Source organism: Filicampus tigris, chromosome 5, assembly GCF_054856515.1.
Source record: "Filicampus tigris isolate MCC_2025a chromosome 5, RoL_Ftig_1.0, whole genome shotgun sequence".
Classification (NCBI taxonomy): Eukaryota; Metazoa; Chordata; class Actinopteri; order Syngnathiformes; family Syngnathidae; genus Filicampus; species Filicampus tigris.
Window position 1 is genome coordinate 5010179 of NC_141221.1, and position 25211 is coordinate 5035389.

At 40.8% G+C, this 25211-nt stretch overlaps 1 protein-coding gene across 1 annotated transcript in view; it reads right to left on the minus strand.

Annotated features, from left to right (window-relative positions):
* Positions 1-20903: 20903 nt before the first annotated feature.
* ntrk2a (neurotrophic tyrosine kinase, receptor, type 2a) overlaps positions 20904-25211 on the minus strand; it is a 79606-nt gene continuing 75298 nt past the window's right edge. The window contains exon 20 of the mRNA XM_086030352.1: positions 20904-23913. Coding sequence (XP_085886478.1) covers positions 23728-23913 — 186 coding nt within the window. The 3' untranslated portion in view covers positions 20904-23727. The remainder of the gene's footprint in view (positions 23914-25211) is intronic.

The window sequence follows — 25211 nt, forward strand, 5'->3', positions numbered from 1 at the left end:
TAGTTTGAAACCCTAGTTTGAAACCCTAACCCTAGTTTGAAACCCTAGTTGGAAACCCTAACCCTAGTTTTTTACCCTAGTTGAAAACCCTAACCCTAGTTTGAAACCCTAGCTGGAAACCCTAACCCTAGTTTGAAACCCTAGTTGGAAACCCTAACCCTAGTTTGAAACCCAAACCCTAGTTTGAAACCCTAATCCTAGTTTGAAACCCTAGTTGGAAACCCTAACCCTAGTTTGAAACCCTAGTTGGAAACCCTAACCCTAGTTTTAAACCCTAGTTGAAAACCCTAACCCTAGTTGGAAACCCTAACCCTAGTTTGAAACCCTAGTTGGAAACCCTAACCCTAGTTTGAAACCCAAACCCTAGTTTGAAACCCTAATCCTAGTTTGAAACCCTAGTTGGAAACCCTAACCCTAGTTTTAAACCCTAGTTGGAAACCCTAACCCTAGTTTGAAACCCTAACCCTTGTTTGAAACCCTAGTTGGAAACCCCAACCCTAGTTTGAAACCCTAGTTTGAAACCCAAACCCTTGTTTGAAACCCTAGTTTGAAACCCAAAACCTTGTTTGAAACCCTAGTTGGAAACCCTAACCCTTGTTTGAAACCCTAGTTGGAAATCCTAACCCTAGTTTGAAACCCAAACCCTAGTTTGAAACCCTAACCCTGATTTGAAACCCTAGTTTGAAACCCTAACCCTAGTTTGAAACCCTAGTTGAAAACCCTAACCCTAGTTTGAAACCCTAGTTTGAAACCCTAGTTTGAAACCCTAACCCTAACCCTAGTTTGAAACCCTAACCCTACTTTAAACACTAACCCTAGTTTGAAACCCTAGTTTGATACCCTAACCCTAGTTTGAAACCCTAGTTGGAAACCCTAACCCTAATTTGGAACCCTAGTTGGAAACCCTAACCCTAGTTTGAAACCCTAGTTTGAAACCCTAACCCTAGTTTGAAACCCTAGTTGGAAACCCTAACCCTAGTTTTTTACCCTAGTTGAAAACCCTAACCCTAGTTTGAAACCCTAGCTGGAAACCCTAACCCTAGTTTGAAACCCTAGTTGGAAACCCTAACCCTAGTTTGAAACCCAAACCCTAGTTTGAAACCCTAATCCTAGTTTGAAACCCTAGTTGGAAACCCTAACCCTAGTTTGAAACCCTAGTTGGAAACCCTAACCCTAGTTTTAAACCCTAGTTGAAAACCCTAACCCTAGTTGGAAACCCTAACCCTAGTTTGAAACCCTAGTTGGAAACCCTAACCCTAGTTTGAAACCCAAACCCTAGTTTGAAACCCTAATCCTAGTTTGAAACCCTAGTTGGAAACCCTAACCCTAGTTTGAAACCCTAGTTGGAAACCCTAACCCTAGTTTTAAACCCTAGTTGAAAACCCTAACCCTAGTTTGAAACCCTAGTTGGAAACCCTAACCCTAGTTTGAAACCCTAGTTTGAAACCCTAACCCTAGTTTGAAACCCTAGTTGGAAACCCTAACCCTAGTTTGAAACCCTCAGTTGTAAACCCTAACCCTAGTTGGAAACCCTAACCCTAGTTTGAAACCCTAGTTTGAAACCCTAACCCTAATTTGAAACCCTAACCCTAGTTTGACACCCTAATTTGAAATCCTAACCCTAATTTGAAACCCTAGTTTGAAACCCTAACCCTAGTTTGAAACCCTAGTTAGTAACCCTAACCCTAGTTTGAAACCCTAGTTTGAAACCCTAACCCTAGTTTGAAACCCTCAGTTGTAAACCCTAACTCTAGTTTTAAACCCTAGTTGAAAACCCTAACCCTAGTTTGAAACCCTAACCCTAGTTTGAAACCCTAGTTGAAAACCCTAACCCTAGTTTGAAACCCTAGTTTGAAACCCTAACCCTAACCCTAGTTGAAAACCCTAACCCTAGCTTGAAACCCTAGTTTGTAACCCTAACCCTAGTTTGAAACCCTAGCTGGAAACCCTAACCCTAGTTTGAAACCCTAGTTGGAAACCCTAACCCTAGTTTGAAACCCTAGTTGGAAACCCTAACCCTAGTTTTAAACCCTAGTTGAAAACCCTAACCCTAGTTTGAAACCCTAACCCTAGTTTGAAACCCTAGTTGGAAACCCTAACCCTAATTTGGAACCCTAGTTGGAAACCCTAACCCTAGTTTGAAACCCTAGTTGGAAACCCTAACCCTAGTTTGAAACCCTAGTTTGAAACCCTAACCCTAGTTTGAAACCCTAGTTGGAAACCCTAACCCTAGTTTGAAACCCTAGTTGGAAACCCTAACCCTAATTTGGAACCCTAGTTGGAAACCCTAACCCTAGTTTGAAACCCTAGTTGGAAACCCTAACCCTAGTTTGAAACCCTAGTTTGAAACCCTAACCCTAGTTTGAAACCCTAGTTGGAAACCCTAACCCTAGTTTTAAACCCTAGTTGAAAACCCTAACCCTAGTTTGAAACCCTAGTTGCAAACCCTAACCCTAACCCTAACCCTAGTTTGAAACCCTAACCCTAGTTTGAAACCCTAGTTGGAAACCCTAACCCTAGTTTGAAACCCTAGTTGGAAACCCTAACCCTAGTTTGAAACCCTAGTTTGAAACCCTAACCCTAGTTTGAAACCCTAATTGGAAACCCTAACCCTAGTTTGAAACCCTAGTCGAAAACCCTAACCCTAGTTTGAAACCCTAGTTGCAAACCCTAACCCTAACCCTAACCCTAGTTTGAAACCCTAACCCTAGTTTGAAACCCTAGTTGGAAACCCTAACCCTAGTTTGAAACCCTAGTTGGAAACCCTAACCCTAGTTTGAAACCCTAGTTTGAAACCCTAACCCTAGTTTGAAACCCTAATTGGAAACCCTAACCCTAGTTTGAAACCCTAGTCGAAAACCCTAACCCTAGTTTGAAACCCTAACCCTAGTTTGAAACCCTAGTTGGAAACCCTAACCCTAATTTGGAACCCTATATGGTAACCCTAACCCTAATTTGAAACCCTAGTTTGAAACCCTAACCCTAGTTTGAAACCCTAGTTGGAAACCCTAACCCTAGTTTGAAACCCTAGTTGGAAACCCTAACCCTAGTTTGAAACCCTAGTCTGAAACCCTAACCCTAATTTGAAACCCTAACCCTAGTTTGACACCCTAATTTGAAACCCTAACCCTAATTTGAAACCCTAGTTTGAAACCCTAACCCTAGTTTGAAACCCTAGTTAGTAACCCTAACCCTAGTTTGAAACCCTAGTTTGAAACCCTAACCCTAGTTTGAAACCCTCAGTTGTAAACCCTAACCCTAGTTTTAAACCCTCAGTTGTAAACCCTAACCCTAGTTGGAAACCCTAACCCTAGTTTGAAACCCTAGTTTGAAACCCTAACCCTAATTTGAAACCCTAACCCTAGTTTGACACCCTAATTTGAAACCCTAACCCTAATTTGAAACCCTAGTTTGAAACCCTAACCCTAGTTTGAAACCCTAGTTAGTAACCCTAACCCTAGTTTGAAACCCTAGTTTGAAACCCTAACCCTAGTTTGAAACCCTCAGTTGTAAACCCTAACCCTAGTTTTAAACCCTAGTTGAAAACCCTAACCCTAGTTTGAAACCCTAACCCTAGTTTGAAACCCTAGTTGAAAACCCTAACCCTAGTTTGAAACCCTAGTTTGAAACCCTAACCCTAACCCTAGTTGAAAACCCTAACCCTAGCTTGAAACCCTAGTTTGTAACCCTAACCCTAGTTTGAAACCCTAGCTGGAAACCCTAACCCTAGTTTGAAACCCTAGTTGGAAACCCTAACCCTAGTTTGAAACCCTAGTTGGAAACCCTAACCCTAGTTTTAAACCCTAGTTGAAAACCCTAACCCTAGTTTGAAACCCTAACCCTAGTTTGAAACCCTAGTTGGAAACCCTAACCCTAATTTGGAACCCTAGTTGGAAACCCTAACCCTAGTTTGAAACCCTAGTTGGAAACCCTAACCCTAGTTTGAAACCCTAGTTTGAAACCCTAACCCTAGTTTGAAACCCTAGTTGGAAACCCTAACCCTAGTTTTAAACCCTAGTTGAAAACCCTAACCCTAGTTTGAAACCCTAGTTGCAAACCCTAACCCTAACCCTAACCCTAGTTTGAAACCCTAACCCTAGTTTGAAACCCTAGTTGGAAACCCTAACCCTAGTTTGAAACCCTAGTTGGAAACCCTAACCCTAGTTTGAAACCCTAGTTTGAAACCCTAACCCTAGTTTGAAACCCTAATTGGAAACCCTAACCCTAGTTTGAAACCCTAGTCGAAAACCCTAACCCTAGTTTGAAACCCTAACCCTAGTTTGAAACCCTAGTTGGAAACCCTAACCCTAATTTGGAACCCTATATGGTAACCCTAACCCTAATTTGAAACCCTAGTTTGAAACCCTAACCCTAGTTTGAAACCCTAGTTGGAAACCCTAACCCTAGTTTGAAACCCTAGTTGGAAACCCTAACCCTAGTTTGAAACCCTAGTCTGAAACCCTAACCCTAATTTGAAACCCTAACCCTAGTTTGACACCCTAATTTGAAACCCTAACCCTAATTTGAAACCCTAGTTTGAAACCCTAACCCTAGTTTGAAACCCTAGTTAGTAACCCTAACCCTAGTTTGAAACCCTAGTTTGAAACCCTAACCCTAGTTTGAAACCCTCAGTTGTAAACCCTAACCCTAGTTTTAAACCCTCAGTTGTAAACCCTAACCCTAGTTGGAAACCCTAACCCTAGTTTGAAACCCTAGTTTGAAACCCTAACCCTAATTTGAAACCCTAACCCTAGTTTGACACCCTAATTTGAAACCCTAACCCTAATTTGAAACCCTAGTTTGAAACCCTAACCCTAGTTTGAAACCCTAGTTAGTAACCCTAACCCTAGTTTGAAAACCTAGTTTGAAACCCTAACCCTAGTTTGAAACCCTCAGTTGTAAACCCTAACCCTAGTTTTAAACCCTAGTTGAAAACCCTAACCCTAGTTTGAAACCCTAACCCTAGTTTGAAACCCTAGTTGAAAACCCTAACCCTAGTTTGAAACCCTAGTTTGAAACCCTAACCCTAACCCTAGTTGAAACCCCTAACCCTAGCTTGAAACCCTAGTTTGTAACCCTAACCCTAGTTTGAAACCCTAGCTGGAAACCCTAACCCTAATTTGAAACCCTAGTTGGAAACCCTAACCCTAGTTTGAAACCCTAGTTGGAAACCCTAACCCTAGTTTGAAACCCTAGTTGGAAACCCTAACCCTAGTTTTAAACCCTAGTTGAAAACCCTAACCCTAGTTGAAACCCTAACCCTAGTTTGAAACCCTAGTTGGAAACCCTAACCCTAGTTTGAAACCCTAGTTGAAAACCCTAAACCTAGTTTGAAACCCTAGTTGCAAACCCTAACCCTAACCCTAACCCTAGTTTGAAACCCTAACCCTAGTTTGAAACCCTAATTGGAAACCCTAACCCTAGTTTGAAACCCTAGTCGAAAACCCTAACCCTAGTTTGAAACCCTAACCCTAGTTTGAAACCCTAGTTGGAAACCCTAACCCTAATTTGGAACCCTATATGGTAACCCTAACCCTAATTTGAAACCCTAGTTTGAAACCCTAACCCTAGTTTGAAACCCTAGTTGGAAACCCTAACCCTAGTTTGAAACCCTAGTTGGAAACCCTAACCCTAGTTTGAAACCCTAGTCTGAAACCCATACCCTAGTTTTAAACCCTAGTCGAAAACCCTAACCCTAGTTTGAAACCCTAGTCTGAAACCCTAACCCTAGTTTGAAACCCTAACCCTACTTTGAAACCCTAGTTTGAAACCCTAACCCTAGTTTGGAACCCTAGTTGGAAACCCTAACCCTAGTTTGAAACCCTAGTTGGAAACCCTAACCCTAGTTTGACACCCTAATTTGAAACCCCAACCCTAATTTGAAACCCTAGTTGGAAACCCTAACCCTAGTTTGAAACCCTCAGTTGTAAACCCTAACCCTAGTTGGAAACCCTAACCCTAGTTTGAAACCCTAACCCTAATTTGAAACCCTAACCCTAATTTGAAACCCTAACCCTAGTTTGACACCCTAATTTGAAACCCTAGTTTGAAACCCTAACCCTAGTTTGAAACCCTAGTTAGTAACCCTAACCCTAGTTTGAAACCCTAGTTTGAAACCCTAACCCTACTTTGAAACCCGAACCCTAGTTTGAAACCCTAGTTGGAAACCCCAACCCTAGTTTGAAACCCTAGTTTGAAACCCAAATCCTTGTTTGAAACCCTAGTTGGAAACCCTAACCCTAGTTTGAAACCCTACTTTGAAACCCGAACCCTAGTTTGAAACCCTAGTTAATAACCCTAATCCTACTTTGAAACCCTAGTTTGAAACCCTAACCCTAGTTTGAACCCTAGTTGGAAACCCTAACCCTAGTTTGACACCCTAATTTGAAACCCCAACCCTAATTTGAAACCCTAGTTGGAAACCCTAACCCTAGTTTGAAACCCTCAGTTGTAAACCCTAACCCTAGTTGGAAACCCTAACCCTAGTTTGAAACCCTAACCCTAATTTGAAACCCTAACCCTAATTTGAAACCCTAACCCTAGTTTGACACCCTAATTTGAAACCCTAGTTTGAAACCCTAACCCTAGTTTGAAACCCTAGTTAGTAACCCTAACCCTAGTTTGAAACCCTAGTTTGAAACCCTAACCCTACTTTGAAACCCGAACCCTAGTTTGAAACCCTAGTTGGAAACCCCAACCCTAGTTTGAAACCCTAGTTTGAAACCCAAATCCTTGTTTGAAACCCTAGTTGGAAACCCTAACCCTAGTTTGAAACCCTACTTTGAAACCCGAACCCTAGTTTGAAACCCTAGTTAATAACCCTAATCCTACTTTGAAACCCTAGTTTGAAACCCTAACCCTAGTTTGAACCCTAGTTAGTAACCCTTACCCTACTTTGAAACCCTAGTTTGAAACCCTAACCCTAGTTTGAAAGCCTGGTTGGAAACCCTAACCCTAGTTTGAAATCCTATTATGAAACCCTAACAGTCGTTTGAAAACCTAGTTTGAAACCCTAACCCTAGTTTGAAAGACATTTGCCTTGGTGATTGAATCATATATTAAAACAAATACAGTATTTCATGTATTATCTTCTATCTTATAAGAAAGTATTTCAATATGTAATTTGGCTTGTACTCTTTTCCCTTATAATTTTTTTATTTTTTTTTTTTTTTACTGCTAATTAAACTTGGTGTTAATGACGCTCGTGTCTTGTGCCCCGAGAAGCGAAGCTCTCAATTAGCCCCCGTTACCTTTGTCTGAGTTACGCACGCACCCACACGCACGCACACGCGCGCACCCACTCTGTGGGATTCCTCCCAGGATTAGTCAATTATTAAACGATCCAGCCCACTAAGAAAGAGTGTTATCGATTGATTATCATTATTACAGTATGCCTTGAATAATTCAGTTGTTTTAATAGCAAGAGGCAATATGGAATCAAGGGGGATCGAAGATTACAACATCCACAAAGGCGGGGAGGACGGATTCGAATGAGGACTTTCAAGCGTTTGCCATGTAGTGAACACAACAACTCCAATATCACAACTGAAAAAGTTCCAATTCCGCTACCGTGAGATTGTGGAGTCAGGGAGGACCGAAATCAAAACAACCAAAGAAAAAAATAATGACATTCCGGCTCAGGTATGTTTGACTTGCAGAGCCGGCTAATTATGATCCAGTCATTTTCTGGAGGAAAGCAGGAGCAGAGCAGAAAAACGCAACACAACAGAGAATACCCGCAAACTGACATAATATCGACGTGGAAAGTATCCAATGACTGCTCGAACAGAACCGAATCGAAATTTGTTGAATGACAAAACAATTTGGTATGAAGGGGGTGCGAGGGTGCGATTAGTTTCAATGACGGCTGCCTTCTTTGAGCTCATATCAACGGCCACAGAAGGCATTAAAAACATGCGGTATGGCAGAATGGTTATTAATAAATAATCTACATTTAGACAAGCTTCATTAAGTCATTTGAAACAGCAACGGTGGTTTTAGCCCCCCCACCCCACCCCCCGAGTCAAACGCTCCGCTGAGGCCCTGAAATCTATCTGCTGCTCAAACCATGACCACAGGTCCCCAGGTGGAAATACACACACACACACACACACACACACACACACACACACCGTATACTAGTTTTCATGAGTGGCCAAACCGTACCAGTAGTGTAATCCAGTATTGTGTTTGACAATAATACTTTGCTAGAGTTATAATTTCATACGTACATTACTCGTGGAGAAGAAAGTGTCGCTTTTAGAGTGCTTCTGTGGTGGAAATGCACAAGTAGGCAGAACCAACAGTTCTCTTATTTTTTTGTCCATTTCCTCTCTTTGTATTATTCAAATCTAGCTACGGCAGCCATCCCACTACTTCCTTGACAATCACGTGTTGTTTTGTGGTTCATACAAAAAAAACAAAAAAACTAGCATACAGTGGAAGAAGCACTTCAAAATAAAAGACGAACACTAGAGCCACAGTTTTTCATTGCAGCGAGTTGGTGTGGTGTTCTCGAACGATTCAAAAAGAACGAATCTTTTCGGTGAACGTGAGTGAATGCATCGCTTCCTCAAGTGTTTCGTTCTTTTTTTCTTTTTTTAAAAAAAATACCTTTATTCAAGCAAAGAACAGGTACAGAACATAGTGATTCGTTCTTTTCTCCGTTCATTTGAGCTCAGCCGCGCCCATGTCGCCAATCTTCGCAAACAACCAATCAGCAGCCGGCGTCAGATGGAGGCGGGATTTTATGAACATACTGCCACACTATTGGTGTTCACGAAGGAATCAGTAAGGTAACTTCCCGTTCACGAAGGAATCAGTGACGCCATTTCCCGTTCACGAACGAGTCAGTGAGTGATCAGACATGTACTGCCATTCTCGTTCATACATTATAGCTGCAACGTTTTTGACAGTAATAATAATAATAATACAAACGATACATAAAAAACTTTTTTTTTTTTTAAACTCACTCCATCCGTGACGGAGGAGAGGTGCCGTGTTCGTGTGTGGGTGGGCTGTGTGGGTTTTTTTTGGGGGGAGGGGTGGCGAACGATTCGGTGAACGAATCTTTTAAACGGCTCTTTTTGATGAACTGATTCTAATGATTCAGTTCACTGAAAAAAATGTTCATGCCCATTACTACAGTGGCCACTTCACTCACTTTCCACCACGTTCACCTCATTCATAGTGCGGCGAGAATACACACACGAACAGATGTATATACACACACATAGAAACCCCCCCCCACACACACACACATATCCATATGACGTGCATGCGGCATACATATTTGAATACTAACCAAAGCACTAACCAAAGTTGTCATTGTTGTTATTGATGGTTGTGATGTGTTGTCTGTTTGTTTCTTAAGAACATTTAGCGATGGCGTCAATTAGTTTTCTGTTAATGTAGGATGTCAAAACAAAGCTATTGATCGCGCCGCCTAAGCGGGAGGGATTGATCTGTCCGTCAACTCATTACGCCGGCTGGCGCTGGGCCGTCATAACTGCTCCACTGGAGACTCCATCAAGAGTATCCGAGGCGCTGTCTGCACCCCTGCTTTATTCATATAAAAAAAAAAAAAAAAAGCCGCTTTATTATTACGTATGGTTTGCCCTTTTATCCCATTGATTGTTTTTCCCTTACATACTCCCACGCCTTCTCCGGTCATAAATACGGTGCACGCTGAAAGGTACAACAACGTTTGTTCGGATTTCAAAAGACTCCCCCCCCCCCATAGAAAACAATGGAAATTAGAAAAATATCGGAAATTGGAAAAAGTCGTAGAGACAAAGTTACATACATGCCAAAAATGTTGAATCTGTCCAAAGTCAAATTGTCACCATGATAAAAACCCACAAAATGTTGGGACAGTTTTTTAGACTGTTTCTTAAAAGAATAGGTAAACATAACATTTTACCATGATCACAAAGTTAAATTAATGAAAACATTTTCCATAGCAAAGAAAAAAAAAAAAAAAAAAAAATCTGTTCCAGGGTCAAACGGTCCTCAAGTTTCTATTGTCTTCATAGTTCATGTAAATGTTCTGTTTGTTAGTTAAATAAAACAACTGGCCACGAGAACATTAAACATGATCGCACATTCATTTAATTATGCACATTTTTCACAAAGGAAGTGGTGGAAATGGTGAAAATACGTTCCTGGGTCAAAATGTGGCCATCATAAAACCTTAAATCGGAAGTCAACCCATGCATATTTTTTCAAGAATATGTTCTATGCAAGCCCACTAGTTGAAACAGGGCATTCTGATAAATATTGCATTTGTGGAATAAGTGTTAATCCACTCGTTTTTAGCCATCTCCAGGGGCGGCCATTTTGTCTTCTGTCGCCTGAAAATGACATCACAGCTGCTCACGACGACCAATCACGGCCCAGATTCAGAAAACAGGTCAGCCGTGATTTGTCGTCGTGAGCAGTTGTGGTGTCATTTTCAGTCGACAGAAGACAAAATGGCCGCCCCCAGTGACAAGTGCAACAAGTGCATTTTGCTTCTTAATTTATATTCCACAAACGCAAAATTAATCCGAATGCTAGTGGGCCTGCTGGAAACATATTCTTGAAAAAAAATATGTTTGGGTTGACTTCAGCCTTAATTAAGTTGATAATTGTTTGTATTCATTTGCATTTCATGGACTTTACACAGCCTATTTCTTGTTTTGCTGAAATGAGCACATTTTTAGCTTTCAAGCGAGCACCATATAACGCTGGGAGTCCGGCTGCCATTACCGTGACGAACAGGGCATTACAGAAAAAAAACCCAATAAAAAATGAACGTCTTTTCACTCGAGTAAGTAGCACTTCATAATGTGCATTACACCGAGCGTATGTGTTTTGAAAAAAATATACATTGGATCCACTTAAAAATCTTTTTTAGCTAAATTAATTTGTCTCAGATTATATCATTTTGCTTAACCCTTATATTTTGATTTGACTCAATCATTAATACGTACTTTTTTCTTTGTCAAAAAGTAAGTACATCATTTATTATAAAGACACTGTGACGTAACGATGATGTAACGTTATATTGTTGTGAATAAGATGTTTTAGATGTTTGGATCTTTTCAAGTGTGCTTAACTTTTCTCCAAACATTTCTACTTGGGAGTCGGGGGCGGAGCCATGGGTGGGTCTGGGTGTACACAGGCCCACCCAGATTGAGAGACCGCCCACCCAGTGAGATTCATGGAAAAAGTATATACTTTTACATTTTTAGTACGTTATTAGTCAATTATTTTTGAATTTGTGTTTCTTTGCGTTTTTTTTATTTTATTTAGTCACATTCTGGCTCCGCCCCTGCTCGGAGTTGTTCTCTGGCGCTTCTCCCCGCTCCTAACTTTTCTTCGAGACACTTTGAAAGGATGGGGGCATCTCAGATGACACGACAAGGACGGGACAGAGTGTAATTAGCAAATGGGAAACAGGAATAGTTACAACAACACACGTAGTATTACATCAGAAATAACACTCAAAGCATTGTCTTGAATATCAACATATGAAGTTATGTCGATACTGCACTTTGAAATTACAAATTGGAATTTGGCAGGCTTGTTTATCATGAGTCGAATCCCGCCCCCAAATGGATATGAACACAAAATTTAGCACCGGAAATTGAACTACATTTCCTCAACGGATGGGTGACGGTAAATTGCAAAGCATTTCAGCGTTTGTTTTCCACCGCGTGGGCAGAGTCTGTTCAAGTTTGTTGAAAAGACTCAAATAATTCCTGCCTTCAAAAGATTCATCGCCGCCCAATACCAGCAATAGGTTTGCGCTTGAGGATGCGTTTTTTTGTTTTTTTTTTCGGGGAAATGTATTATTTGAAAAAGGAGCTCATTCGCTGCTGCTTGCCGCTCTAATGCGTTGTCTTCAAAAAAAAAAACGACAACAACAAAATAAAATGAGTGTGTTATCCGGCGAGGTCAGCTAATGGACTTGAAGATGCGAGTCTTTTCCTCATGTTTGATGTGTTCCGTTCAGCCCTTTATCTCTGCCTTCACTTGCTGGCTCTTTTCGACGGCGTAACAGCATCCAAATGGCACGTCAGATTGGCATCAAAGATAACGATCATGACGGCATCTGGGGAGAGCGCATACGTCCGCTTGTTTTTAATTCCCTCCGTCTCCTTGCGGTGTCATCTTCGCCCTCTTCCGTCTTCCCGCCAACTGCTCCGCCGCCCTCCGCCCGACAACAAGTGTCTTATATTTCCAAGCTCACAAATCTCGATCACGCCGCCGGCAAGTTCCGTTTGGCTGGAACAGGAAACTCGAGCAGGAGAGCGGGAGGAGACCACGCGGGATGAGGAATGACTCTCGTTCGCCGGCTTGTCCTTTTTTTCCTGGCCTTTTCCATTTGGACCGTGTCCCCGGGAGAGTTCGCTCTTGTGTGGTGAGAGCACTCTCATAGTTATGAACCCCGATATTGTTTGTAATCACATCCACATCTCTCGTGCCGTCCTTCATGTTTGTCCTTCAAACTCCTGGCTGCCGCGAGAGCTTGTTTGTCGTCAGGTTTTGACATTGACAAGTAAATATACCGTAATACCGTTCCATCAATGGTAATAGCGTGTAATAGTGTGAGACCGTTGAAATAAGAGCGTAATAACATTGCAATAAGAATGTAATAGTATCGAAATGACACTGCACTGTAAAAATACTGGAATAACATGATTGTAGTAACATTGTCGTAACATCTTTGCAATAACACGTTTGCATTTTAATAATTTTGTAATTACATACCATTGTAAACATGTAATTACGCCGTAATAACACTGCAAATATTGTAATAATATTGGAATGACAACAAACCTAAATTAAAATATTGAAATTATACAATAATATAAAAACCTTGCAATTGCACTGTGACACTATTACAAGAGCATCTTATCAAGATTGAAATAACAGCAGTTTTACATGTTAATATAGTTAGCAAATTACTAATAATGCACAGTCGTTGGTATTACACTGAGATGCACATATTGTCATAAAATTGTCATAACATTATAAATGTGGTTAGTAAATCTTTCGGACTAGCGACTATAAGTGATGCTTTGCGACAATAAGCGAATGTTTAACAAAACACTTTATGACTTCCAGGTTGGTGCCGGGCTGCACTCATTTTCATATTTCTCTTTCACCAACCACATCTCTTTTGCTATGAGTGTCCTTGAAGACGTCCAAACGTGTTGAAAAACATCGCGTACACTTCAAGAAAGCAAGCTAACATTTCTTTGTTGGCCGATGTCCAAGGACAGCTTGACCTCTTCTTTTTCACTCTGTCATCTGAGGTTGAGCAAGAGGGGTCAGCTGCAAGTTCGGCAGCAACAGCGGGGCACGCAACATCTTCTCAAACTGACGGGACTCCTTCCTCGGCATCAACGTCCACGACATCCTCAAAACCCCGAGGGGTCTTTGTCTTCCTCTTTGCCCGACCAAAACGAGCGTTGACGACCGTCTTACCACTCTTAGAGATTTCGCACAAAGGCCACGTAAATGGGCTCACTTTATAATAGCGCAAAAACCTGGCAGGGGTGTGTAGACTTTAGACATTCATGTATGCATACATGTATTTTTTTTTTTTTCAATTTCCTTCAGTTTTTGATTATTCAAAATAAAATGTAAATTATCAATCAAAAAAAAGATGGAATTGGCAGGGAAAAAAATAAAGGGAACCCTGACTTCATGAGACTAAAGTTGAACTTTTAACAAGCTATTTCGAGTGAGTATAGTCAAGAAACGGGATAATAATATTCAGAGGGAACACAAAGTAAACCGCGCACAGCACATGTTCATTGTTGTGCTGTTGTATGCGCGCGCACACACATCCATCCATGTGGTGTGGCTGATGTGACCCGCAGGTGCCCGTTGAAGCCTTAATGAGCACGTGTAGTTCCTTCCACCATGATGACTGAATAATTGTAGCCGGCGTCATTACAAGGCATCTGCCCCACTCTCTTGCCTCGTCGGGCGTATGCGTTCTTCCTGCCATCGACAGTTTTCCTTCCCCACAGCTGTCACATCTTCCAGGATGAGGCGACCGGTGTGCAATTAAAGCGGCGGCAAGCTATCGTTAGCTACAAGCGCATCGGCGAATGCCAAGTCCCACGTCAAGAAGAGCAAAACAAGCCTGCGCAAATATCTGCACTCCTCACATCATATCACCAACGGCAATCACGTTTGATTCATTCACCCATTCATTCTCTCCCACTTAACCGAGGTCGGATAGCAGGGCCAGCAGCTTTAGCAGGGAAGCCCAGACTTCCCTCTCCCTAGCCACTTCATCCAACTTCTTGTGGGGGGCTCTTATAGTCTCTCCAGCGTGCCCTGGGTCATTCCCGGTGGGATGTGCCCGAAAGACCTCACCTGGGAGGCATACAGGTGGCATCCTAACAAAATGCCCGAGCCACTTCATTTGGCTGCTCTTAAAGCGGAGGGACTCAACTCTGAGACCAAAATTCAGCCCGACCGCTTCACAATCGGTGGCGAACCGCTCCAGTGAGAGTTGGAGATCGCGGCTTGAAGAAGCCAAGAGGACCACATGGTGGATGCAAAACGCCATACTGAGGACATCAAACCGGACAGAACCGGCGCAAAGGGCAGCCGTTGCGCATTCCGACCCCCACGGGAAACAAATCTGATTTACTTTTGCTGTTTGTTGTCCTCTCATGCCGCCTTGAAAATGAAATTAATAACAGGCATGGGATCCAATTTTATCTCCGTTTCCTCTGATTGTTTTGTTTACGTGTGTGTGTGTGTGTGTGTGTGCGCGAACAGCTGCAGCGACCTGCATGCAATTCACACATTAGTTGTCATTTGAATATTTACACATTTTCACTTGCCAGTAAAAAAACAAGCAGGTCTTTTCTCACCGTACTGCGGCTGCTTTCCCACTTCGAAAGAGAAGCGGACGGGTGGAAACCGTGAAAAGCCAAAGCGCATTGAAGGCATCAAGTTCGGATGCAGGCGGTTTCAGATGCTAGTTGTAAAACCTTCATGTTTACTTGAAACCCTCGCCTTGGCTTGAAACCTTACTTTGAAACCCTAATTCTGATTTGAAAAACCTAAGCCATGTTTTAAATTCTGATTTGAATCCTAACGCTGGCTTGAGACATTAATTTACATCCAATGGATTTGGATGTGGTCCACCTTGTAACAACACAATAAGTTATTAAAAAAAAACTCAAAGCAAGAGTGAAAAATATTTTTAAAATGTCTAAATATTCCAAAACAGTTGGAAAAAAAAAAACCAACCTCATGATATATGACTGTGGTCATGTTTTTCATACATTTAGCACGATCCTCAGAGAACTTCCTAAAAATTGTAATGGCCCCCGATTGCAAAAAAGTTTCCATGTCGTAGTTCATCGGAGCAAAGTTTCATCCATCTGCTGTGCAGGAAAGCATCGAAGCTCAAAGGTAATCTTAAGCACGACCTTTGCGGAATTTGCGCTCCGTTAACTAAGGCCGTCATGTAAAGGTTGTGAAAGATGAGGTGATTAAGGGATATGGATCAGGACACATGGAAGCACCATCGTGTGTCTCTGGAGTAAACTTCAGTCCGTTACGATTATGTGATGCTGTGCGCGCCAGGGTTGTAATTCGCTGGTGTATTTGTTTTTACTTTGGGAAAAATGCTTTGTTTTTGCGTAGGTTTGATCAGTTGTGTTTTATTTTCATTGTTTTCATCAAGTATTTGTCGAGTGCAAGATAAAAGAAAAAGTTCCCCAAGTATTGTGTAATAAAGTAAAGCAAAGTACAATCCTCAAACGGCTTTTTGACCTTCCTTCTTCTGTTCGGACGTACAGCAAAAACGAAATAAATACATTTGAAAATGAACCCCAATAGCTCATGTATGCTAGTAATTGGCAAAGATGAAAACGAAAGACATTTTCTCTATATTTCGTTTTCTTTTGCAATAATAACCTTGATGTGCACAGTACAAACTCAAAAATAAGCAAACTGAAAAAAAAAAAAAAAAAACTGAAAAGAAAAATAATCATTTGACATTTTAACACATCAGTGGGAATGAGACACACTAGCAAATGGCAGTGGAGGAGTTTCTTATATTAACATCTGAAGATCCGTTTTATTCGAGAGGAGACTAAAGCCACGTCGTGGCGTCTGATTGGTGTAGTGGCCACCGTCGTAGTGTCGTGACGCCACACTGGCTAAGCTAACGTCGGATTGGTCCAGCTAGGCCTGAAGGCTCCTTTTCCATTGTACTGCTTCTACCCCAAAACGGACTGGTTACGCCCCGTGTGATCGATTTTCCTTTTACTCAGAACCCGTTCCAACCGAGTCTGGCCGTGAAGCCACTGTCATCTGATTGGCCGACAGATATCGTCTTTCCTTTAAGCCGTGCAGCAAGAAACTCCAATGCACACTCGTATTTCCTGGTTTAAAGCGAGCGGCTGCCACCAAGTGATAAAAATACGGTTTATACAGTACACATACTGTATATTACGTTTCACAACAATACATAACCATATTCTCAGTTTTATGTGGGCCAAAGGATGAAATACTGAAGCTTGTGGTAAAACATTTCACGAGCCGTTCGCACCTTGCCGGGTCAATTCAAGTGAATGAGAGAGCCCTGTCTTTCACTATATCATATCCACACTTATAATTCCGCCGCACATTCCCCAATGTTAGTCAAGCAACATACGATTTGCTACAGAAAGAGGATGTGGTCTACAATAAAGACAAAAACGAGGATATGTTGAAAGACCGGACCCGGTAATGTGCGTGCCTCTCGTCATTTTATTTTATTTTTTACCGCAGCAGCAAATTAGAGACTGTCGTGGACAACACCGTTGAAAGAAGATCTTGCATATTTCGTACGTTCACAATAACTGTTACTGAGCTTATTGGTGAATCCAAGCTCTTCTTCTAACGGAGGCTAGCCGTTAACGTTGCAAATGAGTATAGATTTATCTCCTACTAAAGTATATCATGTTGCAGATACATGTCCAAAATGGCTTTAATAAAGCAGTGTAGCCACCATATCAATGCTCCTCCAGGAGGTCGTTTGTCATAAAGTGGTGATTAGTGACAACAAATCAATTCTACTGCCCCCCCCCACCCGCCACCCTCAGCTTACACTCGCACATATGCACACTAGGGTTAAGGCAGTCCTCGGGAGAATTTAGGAGGATTTTGCACAGACGCACGCATCTCAAGCAAGCTACAAAAGGTTCCTTGAATCATTGACGTTGCATCGGCAAAGAATGGTCAATAATTTGTCAAATAAAAAAAAAAAAACACACACACCCGGGTGAGGACTGAACAATAGTATCGATTTGTGAAACAACTATGAAATTGACCACATTTGGACACAGGAGCTTTCCGCCAGACAGTGACAATATGCCATATTTCGTGGACAGCTCAACTTGGAAATAATAAAGCATTTTTAAGATATATATATATTTTTTGTAGATATATATTTGTCCAACATTTGCAAGTGTTGATTTATTTTTAGTTATTAAAATGATGTTGCACTGAATCTTGGAAAATAACCCCAATTTTGTATAAAGAGTTATTAATTTACAATAGTATATTTTCTAATATATTACAATTTTTAATTGGTAAGATTAAAAAAGTACACAAAATACACACACACACAAAATCACTACTTCGTTATGGGGAAAAACTAATCATTTTGAGTGTGTATATTCATGGGAAAATTTGAATTTACCATCAGTTCATAGTTTCCTATATTGAGAAGTGAAAAGTAAATTTCTATAATTGCAAAACATAAAACAGATATACACGTATTACGTATTTTAGGAACATTTTAGTTTAAGTTGAAAATTAATCTTGAAAATTTGAAGTAATGCCCGATTTGCTGAGCACAAAGCAGAAGAATAGTTCTGCTTATCCGTCAGCTACTTCAATCACGTAATATGCTACAAGCTGACGAACCAAAGTTCATTTCCGTATGCGCTTTTACACAAATTCCACTTTCAGTATCACCTTTTTTCTCCACTTTCACTTACTGTACTAGTTACAAGACTAAAGTAGGTATTGCCATCATGACCACTTTCTCTTTCGGCTTACAGTCACTTATAAACCCATCAAAAGGTCTATAAACAAAAAATCCAAATATAAACCTCAAATTTTTGATCAGGGTGTGGATGTTTGCATGTTTGAACCCGTACTTTCCGAGAGACATCTCAAATTTGTCGTACGCTCATCCATTCACTTTGTGAAGCTCCATTTTTTTCTTACTAAATTCCCATGAGCTCATATCGTTGTGGGCACGCCATTTTGTGTCTTTGTGTGTTGTGGTGAGATTGAAAAAGGACATGGCAACAAAGTGTCAGACACAGTGAGCAACTCTTTGTTTCTTTCAGCAGCTTATTCACATTTATACACGTGTTTTTTGTTGTCGGTCATTCCTCGCCACTTTGATTTTCCCTTTTACAAAAAAAAACCAAGAAGAAAAAGAAGCACTTCTAGAGACATACACGTACAGTATAGGCAGCATAGAAGAAGAAAGGAGTCTATGGTACAGTAGGTCACTTGAAGAAGAAAGAAACTCCAAAGTCGTTGATTGTCACTCCCTCTTTTCATACAGCACTTGACTCAAAACAACGCCACTGTCCCCCTTGACCGTCGGGTAGAAACGATTTGATTGTTCAAAACAAATCAAACCAGAATGTCACTCAGTAGAGCCAAGGCTGGACAGTTAACAAAAGTGGGGAAAAAAAAAAAAAAAAAATACTGGAGCCCCACGTTTGTGAGTTGTTCATTCGTAGGCTAGCAAGCTACTTCCTGGTTCAGGACAGGAGCGGACCATTTCTTATTCCAAGGTGACAGGGGAACAGTTCCAAACAAAAGTGAAAAACATTGTGGATTTCTGTATCGATCTATTTGTTAGATATCAGGTTATCTGCGAGTAAAGAGTGGATGAGCAAGGATGTTTGGAATAGACGTAAGGGACTCCACCGCTGGCTCTCGGGGGTGGGATTACGTATGTTTCATAATGACTAAACTCCCCCTCCCAAGAAAAAAAAATTAAAAAATTAAAATCCTAAAAGTGACGAAAAAATACGAGACATGAGGTGATGGAAAGGGAGAACTTCCATTATCAATAAAAAACAAAACAAAAAAAAAACATGTAAAAGTAAATAAACAAAAATTGAAAAAAAAAAATCATGGATATTGTTAGTTACTAAGGATAGTTCCTGGTTCATGGAAAATGGTGTAAGAATTTGGACTCCATAAATTCCTCCATCCACAGTTCCACAGATACAAGTACCAAAATCTTGCTCACTAACCCCCAAAAAATAATCAAAACACTACCCCTGAACTTTTACACTTGGCTTAAGGAACAAAGCAGTGGCATCTATCTGAATTATCTTTTTGCGGAAAGCTGGAGATGATTTGTTGTTGTTGTTTTTTTTTTTTACCCAGCATGCACTCTGCCATCTGCATTATTGCCCAAAGTGGTTGTGTGCTAATGCTGCGATAGTCTGGGGATTACCTTTTACACTTGACCACCTTGAAAACCATTGAAAGTCTTTATCAGTTCTTACGGCTGCAAAAGGCAACCATGGAAAACAAAATGTACAAAATGCCTCGTAATAGTCAATATACTACAGTGCACAGTATATATATATATATATATATATATATATATATATATATATATATATATACATATACATATATATATATACATATACATGTGTGCGTGTGTAGTAGACAGTATACCAAAATAATTACAAATCAACCCAGTGAAACAATTCATCGAGTCAAGTACACATACATCAATACCATCAAGTGCTGTTGTCATTAAATGAAGTATAAGACCTCTATTTCCACATCATATAATCAGCATTATCATCATCGTTATTATTATTACATGAAGGTTTCTGGACACAAAATGTCTGAGACTATGATTTGATGCTTTTTTTTTTTTTTGCCCTTTATAGTAACATAATAAAAAAAAAACAAAAAAAACAAATCGTATACATGCATGTTTTATTTACAGTATGACTCGTTGTAGCATGCAGGTGACTGTGTGTGTGTGCGTATGTTTGTGTGGTTGTAGCAGGAGTGGGCACACATACGTTTTTCTTTTGGTTATTTCAGATTCATTTAGTCATTAAGAATATTTTAATAGAATAAATAATAAAGTGCTAAATGTACAGGAAAAATGTTCATTTTACTATAAATTTGAATTGTGGAAGTAATTTAACTCATTATTTAATGACGTAAATGAATTAAAAAAAAAATACAGCAAACTTTTTTCGCTCCACTAATAACTGCCCGTCTCACTACTCCTGTCCCGTCCCATTCATCCGACATTTTCTATAGTGCTTGTCCTCATTAGGGTGAACTAACGGGTGAACTGGAGCCCACGCCAGCTGACGTGGGTACACCTTGAACTGGTCGCCAGCCAATCATAGCGTGGCCCCTCCCTTCCGATCCTATTTGCCACTCGCTACTGACCTCGCATTGAGTAGTACTGTTTTCCCAGTCCACTTACAACTAATACACAACCTGTTGCTAGTGGTGATAAACGTTCATTTAACAAGATTTTTTTTTTTTTCTATTGGGGGATTTTAAAATGATTTTAAGCACAGTTCCAGCATAAAGCAACTGAAAAAGCCAGGAAAAAAAAAAAAAAAAAAAAGAGAAAATCATAAATCCTCTGCCCGCTCCTTGTATGTAGTGAGTGTGTTGCCAAATGATGGATGCTCACTCACAGCGACTCCCCCGAGGACGCTCGCTATCCCGTGGTGACACCCCACCCTTACTCCTGCGCTCCACGTCACGCCTTCAAACCTTTTCCTCCCAACCCATTGACTCCTCTCTCCATTGCCCCGCCACGTCTCCTCATCCCTCTCCGTCGTCCTTTCCCCCTCCCCCCCCCCCCCCCATCTGCCATAAAACAATAAGTCTTGAATGTCTGCGAGGAGGCCCGCGCTAATGGAGCCCATTAGGCCCCCGTAATGAAATATACATTACACCATTACAGAGGACTGCAGCGCTCAAATAATAAAACATGCACAATTCAATTTCCTCCTCGGACCGTCGTGAGTGTCTTTCAGCGAGTGTGTGTGTGCGTGCGTGCGTGAGTGTGTGTAAAGATGGAGGGACAGCGGGAGAAGGTAAACAGTTTGTGTAACAGACACACTCACAGTTTTGAAGCATGTCTGAGTGCTAAGAGGCCTGCGCATTTAATATGAGTTGACCAGAAGAACCGCACCTGCCGCATATCTGACCCCACGTCGCACCGCTTGGAGAGGGGGTCGGAGAAGCTTTGTTGGATTTTTGTTAGGAATATAAAGCGGAAAACACGGACGGAAAAAAGAAATGAAGACGTTAAAGGGCTCATCGATAGTCGTGCTGTCAATAGAGGCCGCAGTTAACAACGCGTTGCTGCTATGTGGGCTTCCATAGAGATGGGAAAGCCACATGAACTGGAGGGAACTGTGGTACGTTTTGAAGTTTGTAAAAAAAAAAAACAGTGGAGTGAGGTTCCCAATGCTGGCAAAGTTAGCGCATCCTCTTTAATTTGGTAAGATATGCTTTAGTTAATTGTCACCAGGCTGTTTTCACTTGTTAGCAAGCGCAAATTTATAAAGGGAGAAAATCAGCAGTAGGAGGTTTAGCCCTGAGCGTCGGGTTCCGCTTTGTGTTTGCTCAGTTTTGTTTCCCCAATTTTCAAGATACAGAATATTTGCTCAGAAGCAAAATTAATGAGGAGTTTAGTGGAAAATATGTCATATTCCCTATAATAATATGTGTTATTGTACATAAGTAACATTTCCTCTAAGGCTTTGTATTAAGAATTGGTTCCCAACACCTGATCGAAAACCTCACCTAGCTTCAAGTTTGCCCGTCCACAACAACCCCTTTGACTTTAATAGCCATGAACCGTGACCAGCAGCTGTGACCGTGTCAATCAATCGACCCCTGACACCAGCAGAAGTGAAGCATCTGTTACTTTTTCAAGTGTGGCTTGGCGGAAGGCTTTGAATGGTCATCATGTTACCCGCTTATTCAAAAAAAAAAAAAAAAAAAAAAAAAGTCTAAGCCCAGCAGTTCAGTAATGCTTTTCAAAGATCAACAACTGGGAATGGCCATCATAAATCCATCCATTCTATTCGAGCGATATTTCGATCGGAAACAGGAATAGGAGTGAAGAGGAATGCTTTGTTAGCTTAAAAAATATATATTCACGATAAATAATCCAAGACAGTGTAAACATAGAACTAGATTGTAGGCTGTCAGAAAATGAATGGAGTGAGGTTCCCCCAGGCTAGCACATTGCGACAGTTTGCACCACCTCAGTGGTTTGAGCCACTCGGCTGCTTTCACACGTCGACGAGCTCTTACTTCATCGAGAGGAGTCCGAGGTAAGTAGTTTAGCTCTGAGCCTCAGCTTTACCCAACGGCGGTTCGGGGTTCAATTTTTGCATCTAACTTCATCTTGGATAGACATTTCAGTGTTGTTTCTTCAGTAATTTCTCATTTCATTCATATAAATAAATAAATACGCATAAATCAAATAAATACAAAATGAAATGAAGACAATTACAACTATTTTATAATTATTAAACGTAAATATTAAATTTCATTAAATAGATGATTTTTACTTGGCAAATTGTTTCCGTGTTCACTACACCGGTCAACACATTATACAAATGTAATGTAAAAGTAAACTTTTCTAGCTTGCTTGTTGCGATGATTCCAAAACTGCCCTAGTTTTTTTCTCTAGCACATCAGGTTTTCATAGTCATAATCATCATAACAGTAATCATAACAATATAATAACAATAATATGCTCTGTAATACAGTAATATTTGAGTAATATTTATGAATTAATCGCTAGGTCCAGCAACAGGTGGAATATTTTTTCTGAAACGTCATAGCCGCAAATGACAACGCATGGTAAAATTCGTATTGCTCAAGCTTTTCTAGGTCAAACTTCAAAACAAAAGATGAGAATTTCTCAAAAAATTTGATGCGATCGAAAAAAAAGTAAACACATTTTTGAATTCGGCGTCACAAATAAGTTCGGGGATAATGATTAAAATTTGCTGTTGACCAGTCTTTCAGCACACTTTGTTGAGAGAGCATTTAGATATTTCCAGCATGTGTATGTAAGGCGCTAATTAATGGAGTAATTAAATTAATGAAACGCATCAAAATATATACAACTTAAAATATGAACTTTTTTTTTTTTTATATTAATATAATTCAAGAAATAAAGGACAGTTACTTTGCCAATATTCGACCACGGACATTTGCTTAAATGTCCATCCCTAATCACAAGCCTTTCTTGTGGGCTGACAGTGAACGATGAAACGGTGTTAGTGTATGCGTGTGTGTGCGTGTGCGTGTGCGCGCAAGCATGTGTGTGTAGAGGGGCTGATTAACGGAAAGAAGGTGGTAACGGTGTCATTTGGGCTCAATATCACATGAAGCCAAATCCCCACCCCTCCACAAATGCAACCTTCATACAGTTTCATATTTACATGGGAAAAAACTCCCAAGAAGCATTCCCTGTTGTAATGAGTCACTCTGTTCAGTCCTGCAAAGCGTTCCAAAAGGAGCTTTTTCCCTCCTTTTTCAGCAAAGATGAGAAGAGAAATAGGGGAAGGAGGTGTTTGGGGGATTATTCTTTTTTGTTTTTTGACTGCCTTTTAACATTGTTTTCACATTCTATACAGCGACACCTTGCACTCTCCTCCACGTTCATCCCAGTATATCCAAGTAGACGGGCGAGGCTTTGGCCAGGTTGAGGAGCAGGCCGTGGATCTCCTTGATGTTGAGTCTCATGTGGGGCTCCCTCTGCCAGCAGCCCAGCATAAGGTCGTACACCTCTTTGGGGCAGGTCCTGGGGCGCTGCAGCACCCTGCCCTGGGTGATGCACTCGATCACCTGGGGAGGGCAAAGGGGGAGACAAAGATGGGAGGTGAACACTCGCTGAAGGTGATGGAGCATCAGCTTCACCTCGCGGCACTGGAGTAGCGTGAAAAAAAAAAAAGAAAAAAAAAAAGTCCGCATCCATGAATTATTAACTCGCGTGATGAAGTCGGACGCAATCGGAACTGACAAGCACACGGATCCGACGTCGCTTCGCAGCGCCAGTACGAGATAAAAAAAAAAAAAAAAAAAATCTTCAAAGATGCTTTGAAATAAGACACTTCATTCGGTACAGCTACACTGTCTAATTCAAGAGATGTGTCAAAACAAATTTTCAATTTGCCACATATTGTTAAATGGATACAGCAATTCACTGACTGTGTCAGTTGAAAATTTTGAATTATTATCTTTGCAAAGTCAGCAATTGTGTGCCTAACACAGCCAGCCATATATATATATATATAAAAAATCGTATATATACACAAGTTGACCACGGTGGCAGACAAATGTTCGATACTTCCACACAACCTCATCTCTTCCTGTGCAGATCCCCTTCAGGTCAGGAGTTGAAAGGATGGATGTGAAAGGGAAGGTGGAGGCCAAAAGGTTAAACGTGGATGTAACCAGAGTGACTAGAAGAGGCAGCAAAATGCCTTGAGAGGTCAAAAATGTTGAAGGCCGGGCTCAAGGTGGCAGCCTTTCCCCGAAACTGGGTCAAGGCCCAAGAAAAGGGAGATTTGTACGTCTTATTAAATATTCAAAAGAACCTCAATGTGTGGTCATAAATTGAGCATGGGAGCGTTTTGGATGTCATCTTCGAATGTCCTTTCAAAGTCAAATGGTTGCCATTAGAAAAGCAGATGAATGCAAAATGAAAACAGGCAATTCTACAAAAGCACTTTTACTGCATTACATTTACATGGGATTAGTTTTTTAGAGCGAGAGATTTAGGCAGAGTGTGATAGAAAAGGAGAGAGAGAGAGAAGCCTGTGTGAGTTAATCAGACTACATTTACTGTATATTAGCATAAGTGCGCCCGTGTAAGCTGCTCACGCTATTGTGAAAATTCAGCAGGAAATTGTACAACAGCACTTTTATTAAGTTCAATTTAGTTGCAAATTGTACAAAAGCACTTATACTGTCTTCAAACTGGACTATTAACAAGTGTGCCTGTATGACCTAATTAAAAAAAAAAAAAGGGGGAAAGACTGGCTTTCGCCGAGTGACTAATCAACTGATTCGTAAGGTAAAACGAGTAGGAAATTGTCCAAAACCAAAAACATTACACTTAAACTGAGCTATTTTCAAAACAT